The sequence below is a fragment of the Miniopterus schreibersii genome, assembly GCF_964146895.1.
Source record: "Miniopterus schreibersii genome assembly, chromosome: 4".
NCBI classification, from domain to species: domain Eukaryota; kingdom Metazoa; phylum Chordata; class Mammalia; order Chiroptera; family Miniopteridae; genus Miniopterus; species Miniopterus schreibersii.
The window spans coordinates 95,194,804-95,214,250 of NC_138105.1; the positions used below are offsets into that span (position 1 = coordinate 95,194,804).

Consider the following 19,447-nt stretch of genomic DNA (forward strand, 5'->3'; position numbering starts at 1 on the left):
CAGTGACCACAGGGGCAGACTCTGGAGGAAATCCGAGGCATCAAACTCCTGCCTAGCCCCCTTCCTGGTCCCTTAGTGGTCTCTGAACACACAAGGGAAGAGCATTTCCAGCATATTATGGTTGGCAAAGACCTCCGCTTGAGCCAAACAGTCCCCTGGCCCAGCCCAGGGTGTTACCACCACCCCTTGTTGAGGCTGAAGAGGAAGCACCAGCCAGCCTGCCCCCGGGGACTTGGATCTTCCTGGCACATAAAGCATCTTTACACTGCTCACTAAGCTGTCCACGGGTTTACAGCCACGGCTCCCGCACTCAGCACTTGCTTTATTTATTTTTATGCTTGGATGCAGAGAGAGCACTTTTGCTACAAAGCACACACTGCATTTTGGCAACCTCCCCTCTCCTCCCTTCCTCCCCCAGCTTCTCCATTTAGGTGCATTTTCCTATTTTAAACTACATGTGAAATGTAATGGGTGTCCCTTGAGATTGCCAGACCCCCAGCCTAGCCTGCATCCCCAGGCCTCTCTGGGGGGGTCCCCAGCCCAGCCTGCATCCGCAGGGCTCTCTGTGGGTGTTCCCAGCCCAACCTACATCCCCAGTCCCCTCCGCAGGGGTTCCCATCCCCTGTGGTCACAGATGGAGGGGTGATCCAGCTCCAGCCTCAGACAAAGCAGACAAAAAGGATCCCCTATGTCCAGGGTTTGTTTTCTCAGAATTGGTTTTAAAGATGGAAAAGACCTATTTTTTTAAAAAGTCTCAGTCTTTTTATTACTCTAGTAGCGCTCCCACCTCTGTCTCTATGCTGTCCCTTCCCACTCAAACCCCTCAAATAACCCCACTGAGAAGGGGCTGGCGTAAAGTTTTAGTTACACGAGATAACTGGGTTCTAGGGAGCTGCTATACAGCATCGGGCCTTTTTTTTAGCAATACTGTATTGTGAACTTAAACTCCTGTTAAGAGGGGAGATCTCTGTTCTTAACACATACACCAAAAAGAGCCAGAGCAAGGGAGGGAGGGAAGAAAGAAGGGAGGGGAGATGGCCAGAGGGGAAAAAAGGAAAAATGTCAAGTGTCAGGATTGGCAGAGTGGAAGGTTCCCAGGCATGAACGGCAGGACAACTGGATCTGGCCCCATCTTTACCTCCAGAAACTCTCTAATCCCAGGGCACCTGCTTACTTCCCTGTGAACCATTTCTCATTGGAAAATAGGGTGAATGTCTCCCTGCCTCACCTGCGCAGGGGAAGCTGGGGGAGTCAAGGGTTCATTTACTTCTAAGGTGAGAATGAAGCAAGGCCACCAGTCACCACCTGGTGGGCATCCTGACCCTGCTTTGTGTTGGGCATCTGAGCTGGGGAGTTGCTCTGCCCGTGAACCTGTTTTTCACCTGGGAAGTACAGATGCTGCTGGTCACCTCTCAGAGGGGTTGTGAAGGACCTGAGAGCCTGTAAGGACAGTGTTCAGCCTAGTCTGTGGCTGCTCCATTGTTTGTGAAGAAACTGGGCTGAGAGGCAAAGGAATGGTCGTGCTCCTGGGAAGCACAGGCTCTCTGTGTGTGGGGCTGGGGCTGAGGCTAGGGCTGGGGCTGGGGCTGGGGCTGGGGCTGGGGCTAGGGCTAGGGCTGGGGCTGGGCTGGGCTGGGCTGGGCTTGCAGCTGAGTCCTCCCAGAGGCATAGCTGCCAGGCCACTTCCTCTGCAAGGGGCTCTGCAATCCTGGCAGCACCCCTAACCTCTGTCTTCACTACCTCCCTGCAGATGTGGGAAGAGGCCATCAGCCTATGCAAGGAGCTGGCAGAGCAATACGAGATGGAGATCTTTGACTACGAGCTGCTCAGCCAGAACCTGGTAAGCTGTTGCTGCAGGAGCTGACTGTGCTGGAGCCTGGGTGCTCAGGACCTGGCTAGCCAGAGAGGCTGTGCAAGGGCGGGAGGCCAGACAGGTAGGACACTACATAAAGAAAGGAAGTAGGGCCTGACCTGAGCCAGGCTGTACTGAGAGGCTCCCTCCCTGCTGGGAATATTTCCAAAGGGAGGGATTCTGGGAAAACTCATCAGGCAGTGGCAGGGATGGGGTGTTAAGTACCTGCTTGGCCCTGGGCGGCTGCTGCTGCTGCACCCAATCAGCACTGTGCTCCGTTTGCAGTAAAATTCCCACAAATCACTGAGCCAATTAAATAAAAACGCAAATTTGTGCTTTCTGATTAACAGATAAATCACATTAAAATGCTCCCCATCTGGCCATTCCCCATTAGCTCCTCGGTGCCTGTGATTAGGTGAAGGAAGTGGGAGGTGGGGGGAAGCCAGCGATTCTGATTGTGCTGCAGTGGCCAGGGCTTGGCGAGGAGGCTGCTTCTGCAGTGAAAATGCAGAAGTTTTTGGTTGCTCCCCCCACCCCACTCACACCCCCCACCTACTTCCTGGTGACCTGAGAGCCAGGACCTCAGGGCCCCATCTCAGCCCATTCTAGAGTCAGTCTAGCTCTAATGAGAGTCAGGCGTTGGGAGATGATGTATAGGGTTTTTGGTGGGGGACTGGTCATGGAGGATAGTGTCTAAGAGATGTGCTTGCACAGAAAACACTTGCATCTGCCCCGAATATATCCACATAGATATTTGCAGATGGGGCAGCACACAGCCCCGCCCCACACACTCAGTACACATTCATGCGCATACACACATGCACACACAGTACACATTCACACACATGCTGACGTGCGTGCACATCTGGGCACCAAGCCCACGTCACAGGCTCATGCCTGGGTCCACGCACATGTATCTTTCATATTGTATCAAATTTAAGATGTCATAGTTTGTCCTTTTATATGTGTCATGCCTGGCTAATGATTTCTGTCTAGCTAATACCAATCGTAAGATGCCATCAGATGTAAAGTTAGATGCAAACTGTTTCCAGAGATGCTAAAATATGGAAATCACACACCTCTTAGATTGATGATATATGTCGTGTGCATGCACAGGAAGACATTGATCTCCACAGACCCTCACAAACATGCGCGGTGACGGCTGGCCAGCTTCGCTTCCTTACCGGCTGCACTGGGCAGTAACGTTTCTGTATCTGCAAAGTGGAGATGCAGTACTCGTGGGGTTGCTGTGAGTAGGATGCAACTAAACGAGACAGTACCGGTGGAGTGGGTCACATGGTACCTGGTGTACGGTTAAATAGAGCTGCTGCAGGGAAGGGTTCCGGGACCCCCAGTGGGAACAAATCAGCAGAAGCTCAGGTCCCGTTTGTAAAACGGCCCAGGATTTGCATGCAACCTCTATTTGTATATAGGCTACTGGAGGGTCTGCCTGCCCATCACTTCATTTGCATGGAGTCAGCATAGTGCTGGGCAGGTGGCAAATTCAAGGGTTTTTTTGATGGAGTGGTACTTTCTGGGAATTTTTTCTAATACTTTCAATCTGTTGTTTGTTGACTCTGTGGATGTGAAACCCTCAGATACAGAGGGCCCACTGTGCTGTTACAGTTACTCTCCTGCCGATGTGCAAATGTGCGTGTGGGGCACGTTGGTCCTAGTGTGATGACCGTGTCTGTACTGTGGCCTCTCTTAGCTGAACGTGCCTTTGACACAAATCTAGGTTGTTACGAGCTGAGAGTTTTCCTCTTTCAGGTCCAGCAGGCGAAGTTCTATGAAAACATCATGAAAATCCTCAGACCCAAGCCAGACTACTTTGCTGTGGGGTACTATGGCCAGGGGTTCCCCACCTTCCTGCGGGTGAGTTTGCAGTGACTCAGAGAGGCCGGGTCCCAGGCCTGTGCATCTCAGCCCTCCCTCTGTGTTTCGAGGATCTGTGTGTGCTCAGACACCTTGCTCTCCCCCCTCAAGCGCTGTCCCACCCCCGCTCACTCCCCATACGCAGCAGCCAGAGCTGCCTCCAGAGGTAGTGAACTTCCTCGCCCTGCAGGGAGGACCTCTGCTGCCCAGCGGACCCTGTGGAGCAACAGCTCTCAGACCTTTTTAGACTCAGTACCCCTTTTCTCTCTTAAAAATTATTGAGGTCCCCCAAAAGCTTCTGTACCTATAGACTCTAACTATATTTACCACATTTAAGATTAAAACTAAGAAAATTAAAAATATTTATCAACTTATTTAAAAATAATAAAGCTATCACATGTTGACATAAATGGCATCTTTATGAAAAATAATTATTTTCTAATTCAAAAATGAATGCGAACAGTGCGTTGTTTCCTATTCCTGCAAATCTCATAAGTGTCCAGATTGAGAGGAGACAGCTGGGTGCTTACACCTGCTCTGCATTCTGTCTGCTGCGTCCATACATCACGCAGCCTCTGGAAAATTGTGCTGCACGCTCGCGAGAGAATGAGCGTGATGGAGGCAAATGACAGCTTACAGTTATGAAAAGAGCTTGCTGGGATCCTGTGTGGCCCGGGAAGGGTTTGGGGGATCCTGGGGGACCCCTGGAGCACAGATTCTGAACCGCTGCTTTCTTGGATTATTCATTCATCATTCAGAGAGTTGGATTAGGTCCACTATAGGCTTCCTTGCCGCCTGGAAGTCTAGGGTTCAGTTCTGAGTTTAGGGAGACTCAAAGGGACTGTAAACCTGGTCTCAACCCCACTTGATTGACAGTCCAGTCAGAGTGGGCATGGGCTACAGGAGGGGGCATACTGAGGGTTTCCTTGATGGAAGAGAGGTGCCTTCCCAAGCCTGATCGTACCTCAGAAACCCTGGGGAACTTGATTAAAATGCATGTTCCCAGGCTGCACTGCCACAGGCTCCATTTCAGTAGGTCTGGTATGAGGCCCGAGAATCCTAACTTCTGAAAGCCTTCTGGGCTCCTTGGATGATCCCCCAGGTTCGGAAGTACTGATCTGTGGAAGTGACAGATGTGGATTTGGACAGAACTTAGGGGCTATCAGAGGCTATACAGTTCTGGCCTAGAACAGGGTTTCTCAATCTCAGCTCTGCCGACACTTTAAACTAGGTCATTTGTCCTGTGCATCAAAGGATGTTTAGCAGCATCAGGGCCTCTACCCACTAGAGTCCAGTGGCCCCATCACCACCCCTGAGTGACAACCAAAATGTTTCCAGACATTACCAGTGTCCCATCGAGGGCAAAGTCACCCTCTGATTGAAAACCATTGCTCTGGAAGAGCCTAATGTGGTCAAGGAAGGGTAAAGAGTATGTTTCCATGAAGCTAGGACCAGAGGCCAAATGATGAAGGACCCAAATGCTGCTCCCTCCCAGCCCACAGGCCCAGCCCACATGGCCCATGAAAGGCCAGACATAAAACTGTGGTTATGTAAATAGGAGAGTAGGGGCAACACAGAGGAAGGTGGGTGAGGAACTATTCTGACAGCGCCACACAGGAGAGGTTTTTGGCATCTACAACTTCCTTTCCCACCTCCTGTTAAAGGGGTGATGCCCCACTGGAAGGTCAGTGGGGTGAGCTCCTCCTTTCTTTGGTGGGGAAGCAGAGTGGAGAAAGATCTATAGGAGGTCACTGTAGCCCCGGACTCATGTCACAAGCCTCCCAGCTGTGCTTGGACCACATCCTCCCAACCTGGGCCCTGAGATCTCTGATAGGTGTCATTTCTCTGCAGAACAAAGTGTTCATCTACCGAGGAAAGGAGTACGAGCGGAGGGAAGATTTCCAGATGCAGCTCATGAGCCAGTTCCCCAACGCGGAGAAGATGAACACCACCTCTGCCCCCGGAGATGATGTGAAGAACGCCCCAGGCCAGTGTATCCTTGGAGAAGGCCCGGCCCAGGTGCCGGCATGGGCAGCCCTGCTGGGGCTGGAGCCCACAGAGTCCCGCCTGGGAGCTCGGGGCTGTGCCTGCATCTTTACTGGGGTGCCCACGTTAGTGCCTGGTGTAGTGGGTTACAAGAACCCATCTCGGGAAGTTCTAGGTGTTGCATTCAGTGGTTAATTCACTCATTCACTCACTCATTCATTGACTCATTCACTCATTCTTGAAACAAATACTGCCAAGCTCTCACTCTGCACCAAGCATTATGCAGACTGCTGGAGATTATAGTCACAAAGTGGTTCTACCTCAAGGAGTTCATAGTCCAGTAACTAAAAGAGACATTGAACAACTAATTGCACCATTAAATATGTATTTAGAAAATTGTGACCAATGCCAAGAGAAGGCTATGCAGGGCCCTGCAATGAGGAGGGCTGGGAAGGTGATGTTTAAGTTGAGTCACCAGCCAAAGGTTAGTGAGAGCCTGGCAGAATGTCCTAGATGGATGGGAGGCCCATTGTGTGCAAAGGCCTGAGTGCGAAGGAGCAGAGCAGGTGCCTCAGCACCCTTCATATAAAGTCAAAGCTCCCGCATGAGGCCTGCAGCTGTCCATCTCTGACTCCTGCCTGCCTCTCCAATTCCATCGCCCCCGACTCTGCCTCTTTCTTTCCTCTTTTCTGTTCCTTAAACATGCAGAGCTTGTTCCCACCTCTGAGCCTGCATGTGTTCTGTTCCCCCTGCTTCTCATGCTCTTCCCCAAGCTCCTTTCTCACCTTCAGATCCTAAGTTGGTGGCACCTCCTGGAAGAGGCCATCCCTGTTCACCTAAATTGGCCTTCTCTAAACTCCTCATGGCTCTTACCTCAGCCACTGTTTGTTTTCTTTAGAGAATGGATCTCAGTCTGTTGTTATCTTTGTGCTTTTTAAAGGTACATGTGAGTTAGACTGGAAGAGCCGTAAGGGCAGAGACTTGGTCACTGCAGTAATTCCTCCAGTTCCCCTAGCACCCTGCACACAACTGACTCTAAGGAAATGCGTGTTGATTAACAGGAAGGCAAAGAAAACAAGAGGAAGAGAGAGAGAAAAAGGAAAGGGAGAGGGAGCCAGCTTACTGGCAAACACAGAGGACGGGTGACAGGAGATGGCTCAGTGAGGTGGGGCAGGGTGCCCTGTTCACAGGGCCAGGAGCTGCCCCTGGGCAGGAGCCGACTCCCAAGGAAAAGGCAGACAGCTGAGCAGAGGTGTGTAAAACCAGCCTGGCTCCCCCCTTTGCCCCCTTGAACACAAATTAAGTTATAGCCTTTAAAGTGGGGCTGACAGGTTGCATGGCCGGTCTGCTAAGATTGCTGAGCTATAATCCAAATATTTCCCCTCGGGTGGTACATGTAACCTTGTCATGACGCTCACCTGTCCTTCGTGCCTGCTCTACCACGGTTATTTGCAGGAGGGAATGCAGCCGATTGGGGGGGGCTGGCTGGTTACAAACATGAGTTTAGTTATAGATGAGACACGGGACACATGGTGTTGAACAGCTCCGTGGCCTTTTAACTCAGGGCGGGTGGAGGAACCATGTGCTCCTGGCCGTATAATCACACGTAGACCTGATAATCACACGTAGACCTGATAATCACACGTAGACCTGATGCAGTGTCCAGACCAGGTGGGTGGGGAGGGGGGGATGGTCTGACATTTGCTAAATGTCCTCCTCATGCTGTGCATGGGACTGAGTGTTTTATTACCGTGATCCCTGTAATCCCCATAAAGTCCCATAAGGTTAGCATTTATCTTCTTTATTTTGTAGAGAAGGAATGTGTGAGGCAGGGAGGTGAGGTTACAAAGCTATTAGTGATGGAGTTGAGATCTGAACTCCAAGATCTATGTGTCTCAAAGTCTCTAATTCTTTCTATAACGCCATCGTTTTGTTTAAGATTAATGAACAGAATGTCCTTTACTAACTAACTGTTTGTGCAGTAGGCATTTTTCATGCATTGTCTCCTATCCTCGTAGTAATCCTGTGAGATGGGTATTGTTACTCTCTGAATCTTACAAATAAGAAGACTGAGGCTCAGAGCTGTCATCAGCTTGCTCAAGATCACAGGGAGTGATGGAACTAGGATTTGAACTCATGTTTTACCCAGATCTGAGCTGTTTTCTTGCCTTTGCATGTTGAAAAGCTGACAAGCAGGTCAGAAAGGTGACAGATCCTGTCTTCCCACTCAGGTGTCCAAGTGGGGGAAGACATTTAGAAGCAAAGGTCTTTTAGCCGGGTGCCTCCTGTCCCCTACCATTCTGTCTGCCAGACCTCGGCGCCACGCTTCTATGCATAGATTCAGCACATGGTTGGCGTCTAGCCACACATCCTCGTGGGTCACTGGCTAGGTTTGGATTATCCTCCTGGACCAAGGCCAGCTGCTAAGATCAGTAGACATGACCTAGAACCTTCTTTAAAACGGGAATTGGCAAACTTCTCCATAAAGGACCAGATAGGAAATATTTTGGTCTTCTGAGCCATGTGGCCTCTGTCACAGTGATTTAGCTCTGCTCTAATGGTGAGAGAGCAGCCGTGGATAATACATGGGTGGATTTTCTAGGTTCTAGGCATTTTCACACTAAACATCTTGGCCACAAGCACTTTTGCTGCAGAATTAATTCACCATAAGGCATTTTTGCTGTAAAAGGACAAAATGCAACAGGAAGATATGAATAACAAAATGTAAAAAACTTTATTGCTATACTTTATTTTTAATTGTTGATTTGAATTTGCATATTGTCACATGTCCATTGATAGATGTTCCAAAGCTCTATGGAAAATGTCACTGTATGTAGTATATGCCATATTACCGAAGGCCTCGCAAACAGGTATGTGATCATTGTCTAGTGTAGTGTGACCATGTCATCCGTGGAGTGGTTTCACTACTGCATTTTCTATCAAGTAAATATAGGCACCTGATATCATCTACTATTTTCAGACCACTCCATCTACTTGTCACTGTGTAGACCCTAATGAGGGCTAAGATTTATATAATATAAAAATGGGATTAGTGTGAGAGCTTGCCAGTGGAGAAATGAAATAAAACCAAAGTCATGACAGCTAGCTTAAATGCATTAAGTGTTTAATGTATTTAAATTGATTTGTCTGTGGAGAAATGGAACCAAACTGTCGACCATTTATTTTATCTTTTATGACAAAAATGCTTGGGGCCAAGATGTCTACAGCTAAGATGCTCGGAAAACACCGGACAAGCCCAGTGTTAGTACGGAGTGAGTTTGTGGGAGGAGGGCCAGTTGACTTTCACTTGGAATTACGCTACAGCCATTTCCACGTGTGAGAGAATCATTGCCTCTGCTCTCAGGAAGCTCACGGTCTGGTGGGGAGGGGTGTGGGGAGAAGACAGGGAGCTGAGACATCAGAGCCGAGTCCAGACAAAGCGCTGTGGAGAAGGCAGGAAAACGAGCCCTGAGGGCAAGCTGAGTGCTTGTGGAGGCGCCGGGATGTGGGAAAGGATTCCCAGCAAAGGGAACAGCAGGATCTGCTGCATACCCAGAGATGACCGGGGGCGGGGGGGGGGGGGCGGGGGGGAGGAAGGCCCTAGTCGAGCACTTGAACACTCCATATTCAGACATTGGCATAAGAGAATGCCGACACAGGAGTTTGTGATCCCTTAGCCAGCAGAAATGTCGGGCCCAGGAGGAGGATTTTCAGAGTCATGGCAGTCGTCTGGTAGAACAGGGCACTGAGAGGACTCGGATCGCAGAAGAGGAGAGATGGGTGAAGACACCAGGGAGCAGGCGCAGGGATAGGCCCAGTGACGGCTGATTTTGTTCACTCAGTTTGCCGTATCATTCGCTTAAAGTGAAAAAAGGTCTAGAATAAGTGTGACAAAGACCCAGCACACACATTGCCTCTTGTGTATCTGTGCCCATGGCAGGCATCACGAATCAATCCTGGAGCTCTTCCCACCGAGCCTGGCCATGCCCTCCCTATCCTGCCACAGGCAGCTACTCTCGCACACTCAGAGTCAGGGTGTAAAGTGCCAGGTATTTGCGTGCTCCGGAGCAGTGTTTCTCAAATGCAAGCATGCATATGAGGATCTTATAAAAATATGGAGCCTGATTCCGCAGGTCTGAGGCAGGGCCTGAGAATTGCTGTTTCTAACAAGCTCTCAGGTGATGCTGCTGCTGCTGGTCCAAGGGCCACACTGAGTAGCAGTCTAGAGCCAAAGAGCCCCACGCTCGGGTTAGATGGCGTCAATGCCAATCCCTGCTCTGCCCTCACAAGCTGTGCAAGCTCCAGCAAGTTGCCTGGCTTCCTCGACCTTGATACCCTCATCTATGAAACGGGGACCATTTACATGAATAGCACTGCTCTGTGGAATTGGAGAGACGACAGGAGACCGTGGGGAGATGTGCTCTGCAGTTGGTTGAGAGCTATAAGTGCATTAGGTGGCGTTATTGTTACCGATAATACTGCAGTGACAATGGTGATGAAGCACAACTAACCAGCCGCCAGCAGGGGCTGAGCCCTGGGACAGGGGCTGCTAACTAGTCAGGAGGACCTGGTTGGCAGCCAGCAACCTGAGATTGGCCATTCAATAAAAACCTTACCCCAGAAGGGCTGGCCTGGAAGGTCTCAGTGGGACCCATTCTGCTCGGAACTGCCCCTGGACCATCAGACATGTCGTGGACCTTAACTTGGGGACCCCAGACATCCAGTGCTTCACCGTCCAGCCCGTCCTGGATGAGCACCCCAGGTTCAAGAACAAGCCAGTGCCTGACCAAATTATAAAGTAAGACCCACAGCTCCCTGGAAGGAGGGGGTATGGGAGAAGTCCCATGGGGCCCCCAGGCTGAGCTGGTAGCAAAAGGCCCTGGTGCCCTTCTGGTTCCTTCTCTGTCTTAGCCAGCCTGTCCCCTTCCTCTTGGGAGGAGAGTCACCCCCAATTGGCCATCTGGGCTCTGCCACTGAAGAGGTTGGAGCCAGAGATGGATGGCGGGATGAGGGTGTGGTTCCGCTTGAGGCACAGGGGCTCCTCAGTGAGCAGTGATGAGATTCACTGAACTGGATGTGAATCTGACACTCAGGTCGATCCCACAGTGCGTGTGTGTGCATGTGTGTGAAGGAGGGGTCCAGGGGGAGGGCCAGTGCTCATGCTGAGCATGTTCTCCCAAAGGGACATCTTTTCAGCATTTGCTGAGGTCGTATGTTGACAGTGGGCATGTTCAGATTATGGTAAGGGGACATCAGAGGGAGTAGCGTGAAAGCAGGTGTCAGTCTGCTCAGTATCAGGTTGCAAGGTCAGTGATAAGGGCATGAGGCATGGGGTCTGCTGAACCTATGGGCACAAGGCTGCACCCCTTCCAGCTGTCCAGGCCCAGGAACCCAATACAGCACCCCAAGTGCTTTAGTCAATGGCATCCCCTCTGGGAGACCCGGTGGGGAGCAGGAACCGCTTATAGGGCGAAGGGCCCGTGGCCTCGGGGAGGGGCAGCCCCTCGCAGCAGCCCCATGCCAGCCACATGGCTGAGCAGGTATGGCTCACCCTCAGTCAGGCATCCATGGGCAGGGATAACATCTGTACAGCTGGCATTGTGCCCTGCTGGCCGGATGGCAGAACCTCACTGGAGATTCAGGAAAAGTGACCTGGGGGTGTCTGGGACTCTTAAAGAGATCCTTGGAAGATACTCCTGGAACATTGGCTAGGTGTGTCTAGACCCTTCATGGAAGTGAGAGGAAATGATGCCCAGGGGACTCTGTGCATTACTGCAAGAATTCCAACTCCTTGGGGACCCTAAGGGCCGCCCTGTTCTCATGAAGGCATAACACCAGTCAGTCCACCTTCTAAGTCACCTTGCAAGAGGAACCTGGTTTTAAACGTTACAACAAGGACTCCGCCAGGCCTGAAGCCTGCTGTAATGACCGGCCTGGGCAGGCTCAGGGCAGCAGCCAGCATACTACTAGGAGCCTCTGCCTTTTGCTGTCTTGCAGCTTTTACAAATCCAACTACGTGCAGCGGTTCCACTACTCCCGGCCGGTGCGCAGGGGCACCGTCGACCCCGAGAACGAGTTTGCCGTGAGTATCTCCTCTGCCCCACAGCAGCCCTGATCATTCCCCTGGGCCACCCTTGCCAAGCCGACCATGCATCTGCCAACTGCAGATCCTCAGGGAATTTGATCCAAAGCCAAAGTAAAAACCAACATCCACTGAGACAGTAACAACCATTCCTGGTCTCTTGCATTGGATGTGTTTTCTCATTTCTTGAGCCTTTCCAGTTTCAAGATATGGCCCGGGCCTGTGTGGGATGTGCCTTCAGTCACAGGGCATTTGGACATTTCTGGAAGGGAGGGCCCCTCAGGCTGGGCAGGTGTGTAGAGGAAGTCAAACTCTGCAGGAAATACCAATTACAAGCCACAGAGATGTGAGTCCCCACTGTTCCCTGTTTGTTTCCTAAGCTAGTGCCTGTCTGCTAGTCTCGTGGGCCAAGGCTGGCATGAGGAGGTGGCTTCAGGCCTCTTTCAGCTCTTTGCCTTAGACTGTGATACTTCATATTTGGGGAGTTACTGCCCCCTTGAGAATCAAATGCACATGGTGGATCCTCCCCCAGGAAATGCAGGTGGATGCATTCGATATTGCCTAAAAATTCAAACTGTTTAGAAACCCAGGTTAAAACTTACTGGGCCTAAATCCAGGGAAAACTTAAACTTCACTTTGGGAAAGAATTCTTAAGGCTAAGGTGAGAGTGTGTTTTGGGTCTTGCAATATTTATTCTGATTGCAGGTGGATGGGAAGCCTGGGGGTCTAGCTGGGATCCTGCCAAGCATCTCTGGTACCCAGGTTTCATAAGTGTTGTTTTCCTTCCCTTGTCAACCCCTGCCCATGGTACAGTCGATGTGGATCGAAAGAACCTCCTTCATGACTGCATACAAGCTTCCGGGGATCCTGCGCTGGTTTGAGGTGATCCACATGTCCCAGGTGAGTCTCTGGGCCCTCATGGCACCCCTCTCCCATCCTTGAGCACTTCTCCCAGCCTCAGGAGCTTTTGTTTAAAGCCCTCGTGGGAGTCCTGGAATTCTAGTGCAGGAAGGGACCTGAGGCAGCATCCAAATTAGCTGCTTTCAGATTTTTTATTTTTTAAGCATCAGATAACTTTCCTTCCTCACGAATGAAGCCTGATGCAATAAAAGGTGATGAAAGGGGAGCTCCTGTGGTTGGATGCAGGGGGCAGGCGGAGGGCCTGGGACTCTATCCACTCAGTCACCCCTCATAGCTTCCTGGTCCCAGCAGCCCCTCGGGGGACATTTGCAGAATCCTGCTTTGAACCTATTTTCCAGCTGGATAAAATGAGGCTCAGAGAGAAGAAATCCCACAGGAGCAAAGCTTTGGCTAGAGTGCCAATGTTTTGACTCCCTTGTACAAGTTGGATGGGGTTTACTTCTCAACACACTTTAGGTTGTTCACGTCCTCAGACAGCTAAGGATCTGTCAGCTCCTACAGGGGAAGGGCCAGGGTGGTTGTGAGGAAACCTGAAGCATAGGGACACACGCAGGATGTCTTATTCATTGAACAAACATTTAATGAGCACCTAACACATGTCAAGCACTATTCCAAGACCTGAAGATTTTTCCACAAAGCTTACATTTTAGTGCAGGAGACAGATTGAAACATCAAAGTCAGTCTATCCTGTCAAATGGGGTTAACCTCATGCAGGAAAGTGGAAGAGAAAGATGATGGAGGGACAGCTATTTAATAGGGCTGCCAAAGAAAGCCTCCCCGATAAAAGGGTGCTTGAGCGAAGGCCTGGAGGAAGTCGGGAGTGGTCCATGCAGACATTGAAGAGGAAGGCATTCCAGCGGAGGGAACAGCAGGTGCAAAGGCCCTGGAGCCAGAACGTGCGTGTGTCTGAGTCAGCACCAGTGAGGGCTGAGGGGAGTCTGATACCAGATGCCTAGGACTTTATAGGCCACTGTAAGGACTTTGGCTTTTCTACTGAATGACCAGGAACCATGAGCAGTGGAGGAACTTGGTCTGATTGATGTTTTCCAGCTACTTGTATTGTCAGCATTAAGACCACCCTCTCTAGCCCTCAATGCCCCCTCCCTTCCAGTGAGCCCAGCAGCCTGTGGCCCTCCAGTCTCCTCTTCTCAGGCATAGCCTGGAGCTCGGGGAAAATAAAGTAGTGATGATGATGACATTGACAAACATTTATTGAGGATGTACCAACTTTTCTCATGCATGATCTCATCCTCAACAACACTGAGAGATGAACACTGTCATTGCTCCCATTTTACAGATGAAGAAACAGGTGCAGAGTGAGTTGGTGGGTTGTTCAAGGTTAACAAATGAGGTAGGGTTTGACTTTAGCCTCAGGTTCCTGGACTGGATTCACCCCTCCTCCTCAGTGTGTCCCCATTCCACCCCAACACCATGCTCTTCCTCATGGGACAGATTGACATAGGCCAAGCTTGACGAGTGTCCCAGGCCCTGTCAGGGCTTTACTGCATTACCCCATTGGATACAACACCCCTTGAAGTATGTACTGTGATTAATCCCGTATTTGAGGTTAAGAGCAAGAAACTGTCTACCAATCTATAGCCGCCACCCAGTGGCCCCACTCTGCCCTTTTCTCAGTGGTGCTCAGCAAGGTGTCCCCTGTCCTTCAGTGTCCCCATGAGACTGTGGGCGACACAAGGAGTCTGGCCTGCACCCCCATTCCCCTCCACCACAGCCTTTCTCCTCCAAGCACCTGCCACCCCTTAACAGACTGTCTAATGTGCCTGCGTGTTGATTTTAATATCTAGAATAATAGATATGATATGACACATTAGGATATAAGTGCTACTATAATATATGCTCCAGGGAGCCAGATTTTTGTCTGTTTTGTTCCCTGCCACATTGCTGAGTACCAAGAATAGTCCCAGGCCCATAACAGGTGCTCAAGAATATTCGTTAAGGAAATCTATACCCACCAATCAATATGCAGATACCTGTAGTGTCCGAACTGGTTACCTTGTTTTATGGACTCAGGATTCTGAGGTTAGGAAAGAGATGCTCAGCATTCTTGTTTCACTCCTTTTATCCTGAAGCCTTCTGAAGGGAAGGTTTGGGAAACCTCCAGAGGGTTGCGCAGAGTGGATGTATCTGTAACAGCCGCCCCCAGCTGAGTGACCCTCAGTGCCAGGGTGTCTCAGACCCCACAGTGTCTTGCCTCTGAGCAAGTTCACTTCCCAGCATTGGTTCCTGCATTTTTTGAATTTATATCTTGTTGGCTGTTTCTTCCATGAATCGTCATGACGACAGGACTGTTTGTTAAGAAGAGGTGTCTTCTGATGGGATTCAAGTGTGGGTTCTGCTTACTGAGGGCTCTTATTTGCTCTCGGCCCCAAGAACATGTGTCTTTGCCACAAGCCCTGACCCGGGATCTGCAACACAATTGCAGTGGGGTGTTAACAAGCTGCATGTTGTATGTAAGGCATCTCTGAGCCGTAGTTTCCATCATCTGTGAAATGGAGACTGAGAAACTATGGAATGTCAGGGCGGGAACACCCTAGGGGTCACTTAGTCCAAGAGCTATAAGTTCAAATACCTTTGGAGCCCAGGAGGGACATGCAGGTAGCTGAGACGGTCGCACTCCGACAACAGAGGCTGGTGGGTGCTGAGGCAAACTCTCTGCAGTTGAAGTCAGTTTTAAAAACGAACTCACGTGCGGTCTGAACAGGAGGCCTTGCCAGGCCCAGCCTGGCCTACAGATCCCCAGGCATGCAGTCCCTTCCCGGTTCTTGTCCAGCCCCACTGATTTGCATAGGAGGAAACTGAGGCCCAAAGGTGGGATTCAAACTGCCAGAGTGACCAGTGGCAGAAGTAAGATGCAGTAACTGCCTGCCTCGTGCAGCTCATGGGGCTCCTAAAAGGATGTGACTTAAGAAGGTAATGTGGGCGACATGCCTTTGAAGACGAAACAGCCCCGGTGGCAAGGGAGTTACGTCACTTCCTCTCCTGGCTGATGCTTTTCCCCCTTTAAAACTGTTCCCAAAGTGTTTTCGCCTGAGAGTTCATTTTCCCCTCCCAGCAGGGTGGGCAGAAGTAGGTTTCCAGTTGTTCGTACGCAAAAAGAACTGCAAGTTCTGGTTATTACAATAGCTTGGTTAACTCGAAAGACTGTCACAGTGGCACCGCGCACGCAGGCACAGTCTCATACGTGCTCACATTGCTGGCCTTTTACTTACACATTCTGGTAGCCTACGCGCTATCCCTTGTGTTTCACATACTCACCACCATAAGTTATCGCGTTATTTATTTGTATTACAGTTGTAAACCTACTTTCGCCCACCCCCGTGTTACTCTGCTCTCAGAACTGCATACTCAGTCTGCACAGGTGCCCATGGTTGAGAAACCAAAGGAATTGTCATTCTCACTCCCAGTTCCCAGTGGCTGTGATGATGTTGAAGACTGGGGGATTCAAAAGTAGCTTCAGAAATGGAGAGGAAAGACAATCAGTAGGACTTCCTATTTTTTACAGCTCTCCTTAGAGTCTGCATCTTTCAGATGTGCCCGGTTATTGTTGAGATCCGAGTGCAGTGCTGGGCTCTACCGACGCAGTCGTGATAGATTTTCCTTAGACATCAGCCTAGACCAGGGCTCAGTCTAGACCAGGCTTCCTGCAGCCCCTGCAGGGTTGCAGCCCTCGCTAGGCAGGCCACGCAGCCTCCCCTCCAGTGTGTCTATGTGTGTGTGTGTGTGTGTGTGTGTGTGTGCGCGTGCATGTGCATGAGTGTGTGTTTGTGTGGCAGAAAGAGACAGTGACAGTGACAGAGAGAGCCTGCTCCCAGGGCCTCCTTGCTGCAGAGAGGAGCCGTCTTTAAAAAGGACAACAAACGAGAAAGAGAAGAGGAGGCTAGGATTTCACAGGGATTTAAGGAAATTATTTTAAAAGATGGTCAAGATGGCTCAAGGTTGGCTCCACCCTTCTCATATACCCAGTAGTTATAATATCCAGCAGTGACATTTTAAAAGAATTCTGCTGAGTCAAGTGTCATATTGTCTCAACTAATCCTTGCTACATACTCAGGGAGTGACCCCGTCCTTCCCTTGTTAGTACCATGGCTGTCCTCTGTCCTCACACCTACGAGGGGTCATAGTAGCTACCAGCTATTCTCAGAGTAGGTTCTCTCAGCCTCATTTTACCAGCGAGTCAGCTGAGGCTCAGAAAGATTAGGAAACTTGCTCAGGGTCACACAGCTGGAAGAAAACCAGCAGAGCTGAGATTTGCACTCAGTTTTGTTTAGTTTAGTCCAGAGGTGAGCACACTATGGCCTGTGGGCCAGACCCCACCTGCCACCCACTTTTGTGAGTTGTTTTATTGGAACAGCCATGCTCATTCGTTTTCCTGTTGCCTGGAGCTGCTCTCTCCCTACAATAACAGAGTCGAGTAGTTACAACAACAAATGCCTGGCCCACAGATGTCTAGGTCTTTTACTGAAAAAGTTTGCAGACCCTTGTTCAGTTTTTTACTCCAGATTCCCAGCTCTTGAGAACCCTAACTATACAGTTAGCATTTGATGGCGTCTTGATTATATCGCTTTCTAAGGGGTGTTGGAGAGGCATTTAGTTTTATCTTCCCAACTAAACTGAATCTACCTGGGAACAGTGACTCCTCATACAACAAGCGGTTTTAGGACCGACTCTGGCCAGGCTGGGGGATCAGCTCTCCAGCTGAGCTGATCTGTCTGCTGACAGCTCACACATAGTAGGTACACAAGCAATACCAGATGGGTTGAATTGGCACATCTTTCACCCAGGTAATAAGAAGGAAGAGCCTCCCTGGAGCACACCCAGCCTCTGAAACCTCAGTGAATGCCTGGCACATCCTGCCTCCACCTCCCGAGGGACATCCCTTCTCCCCACACAGGAAGCCGCCTGCCTCCCCAGACAGCAGACAGCCCAGAGCTCACTAATTGCAAGAGCCAGCTACAGCCCCTCGGGGAGCATTGCCTCATTGGAATTCCAGCCCCAAATGAAATCAATAGCGATGAGTGTCTGTTTTTAAAAGCGACCTGCTAAGGCCCTTTCTTTCTGGTGATCTCATTTTCAACAGACCACAATTAGCCCCCTGGAGAACGCCATCGAAACCATGTCCACGGCCAACGAGAAGATCCTCATGATGATCAACCAGTACCAGAGCGATGAGAGCCTCCCCATCAACCCTCTGTCCATGCTCCTGAACGGCATCGTGGACCCCGCGGTCATGGGCGGCTTCGCCAAGTACGAGAAGGTGAGGGATCCTGCTGTCCCGGCCCTGCTGGGGCGCAGAGCAGTGGCCGGGGACCTGGAGGCAGACAGAGCTGCTCGTCGCTCACCCTCCTGTGGCTGTTTGCCCCTAAAGGTCACCTCAGCCTGGTTGGACTCATTCACCTTCCAGAGGCTCCGCAGCCTCCTTCTCATCTCCTTCCCACCCTCAGTGCCGCACGGTGCTGTGGCTGGAAGGCCTGGGGCTCACAGGGCCCCTTAGCTCGCTGAACACAGCCAGGTGCCTCTGCCAAGGAAGGGCACAAGGAGGACCGGATTACCTTAAGCCAGACCACTAACTTAGAGGAACCGTGAACCCATGTCCATGATTCAAAATGTCTTCTAAAAAGGGAAAGAAGTGAAACCCAGAATCTGTGACAATACAGACGAATAGAGATCAACTCTGAAATTTAGCCCTGCCAAAGGTCCCTCTAGCAATCCCCACACATTGGAGCCACATATTTTGTTTTTGAGCCACCTGGTGTCCAGGGCAAAAAGGAAAAGCCATCAGATACATAAGTCACATTATTCGCTGGGGAAAATGCCAATTTCTCAGTAGAGGGACATTGCTTTCCCTGGCAATGAAATGGAATGAAAGTGCTCACTTGGTTCTCACCTAGACATACATTAGAGGAGACACTGAGGGAAAGGTGGACTCCTCCTCCTAGTAAATCTCACAGTAAGCTCCCTAGTACCTTTCTATGCCATCCATTGATGTAAAACTAAGAATACAACACAGTAATATAATTCACAGTAATTCCAGGTGCTTACCCAACAGTCCTTCCAGCCACCCTCAGATATCCCACGTAGGCGTCACTGGTAAGCCTGTTCAGCCTCAAGGGCTGTTATATCTGCATACGTGCACACACTGAGGACATGAGCTTTGGAAAGAGCTGGGGGCACCAGGATCGCACACAGTGAGGGAGGTGGTGAGCTGGGGGCAATGCTCTCGAACTTAAACATAAATCAGAATCCGGGCAGAGCTTTTTAACTGACACAGGTGCCCCCCACCCAGGCTCTGATTCAGTAGGTGTGGGTGGGGCCCGAGAGCTCACACCTCTGACCAAAGTTCCCAGGTGATGTGCTGATGCTGCTGATCCGGGGACCCCGCTTTGAGAACCACCCCCTTGGGCTTTGTGGCCCATTCCCAGTGGGCACTGATCTGAGCCTCCAAGAAGAGGAAATGGTATAGGTCACTATGTCCCTGCCCATCAATACTTGTGACCTCAGTGTTGCCCCTCTCAAGTGGAATCCCTTCTCAGTGCCAGAGAGGTGGGTTAGGGGGTCCATGCCAGATGAACAGAAAACCCCCAAAACCCGTCTGTCCTCCCCAGGCCTTCTTCACTGAGGAGTACACCAGGGACCACCCTGAGGACCAAGACAAGCTGAGCCGCCTCAAGGACCTGATTGCATGGCAGGTAAAGCAGAACTGGCCCCAGGAC

General features: G+C 50.7%; 1 protein-coding gene across 1 annotated transcript in view; it reads left to right on the plus strand.

The window, feature by feature from the left end:
* Positions 1-19,447, plus strand: part of DOCK2 (dedicator of cytokinesis 2) — a 345,160-nt gene that overhangs the window by 316,033 nt on the left and 9,680 nt on the right. The window contains exons 39-46 of the mRNA XM_081135683.1: positions 1,751-1,840; positions 3,623-3,727; positions 5,579-5,720; positions 10,430-10,511; positions 11,711-11,795; positions 12,609-12,695; positions 17,815-17,991; positions 19,340-19,423. Of these exons, the coding sequence (XP_080991809.1) occupies positions 1,751-1,840; positions 3,623-3,727; positions 5,579-5,720; positions 10,430-10,511; positions 11,711-11,795; positions 12,609-12,695; positions 17,815-17,991; positions 19,340-19,423 (852 nt within the window). The remainder of the gene's footprint in view (positions 1-1,750; positions 1,841-3,622; positions 3,728-5,578; positions 5,721-10,429; positions 10,512-11,710; positions 11,796-12,608; positions 12,696-17,814; positions 17,992-19,339; positions 19,424-19,447) is intronic.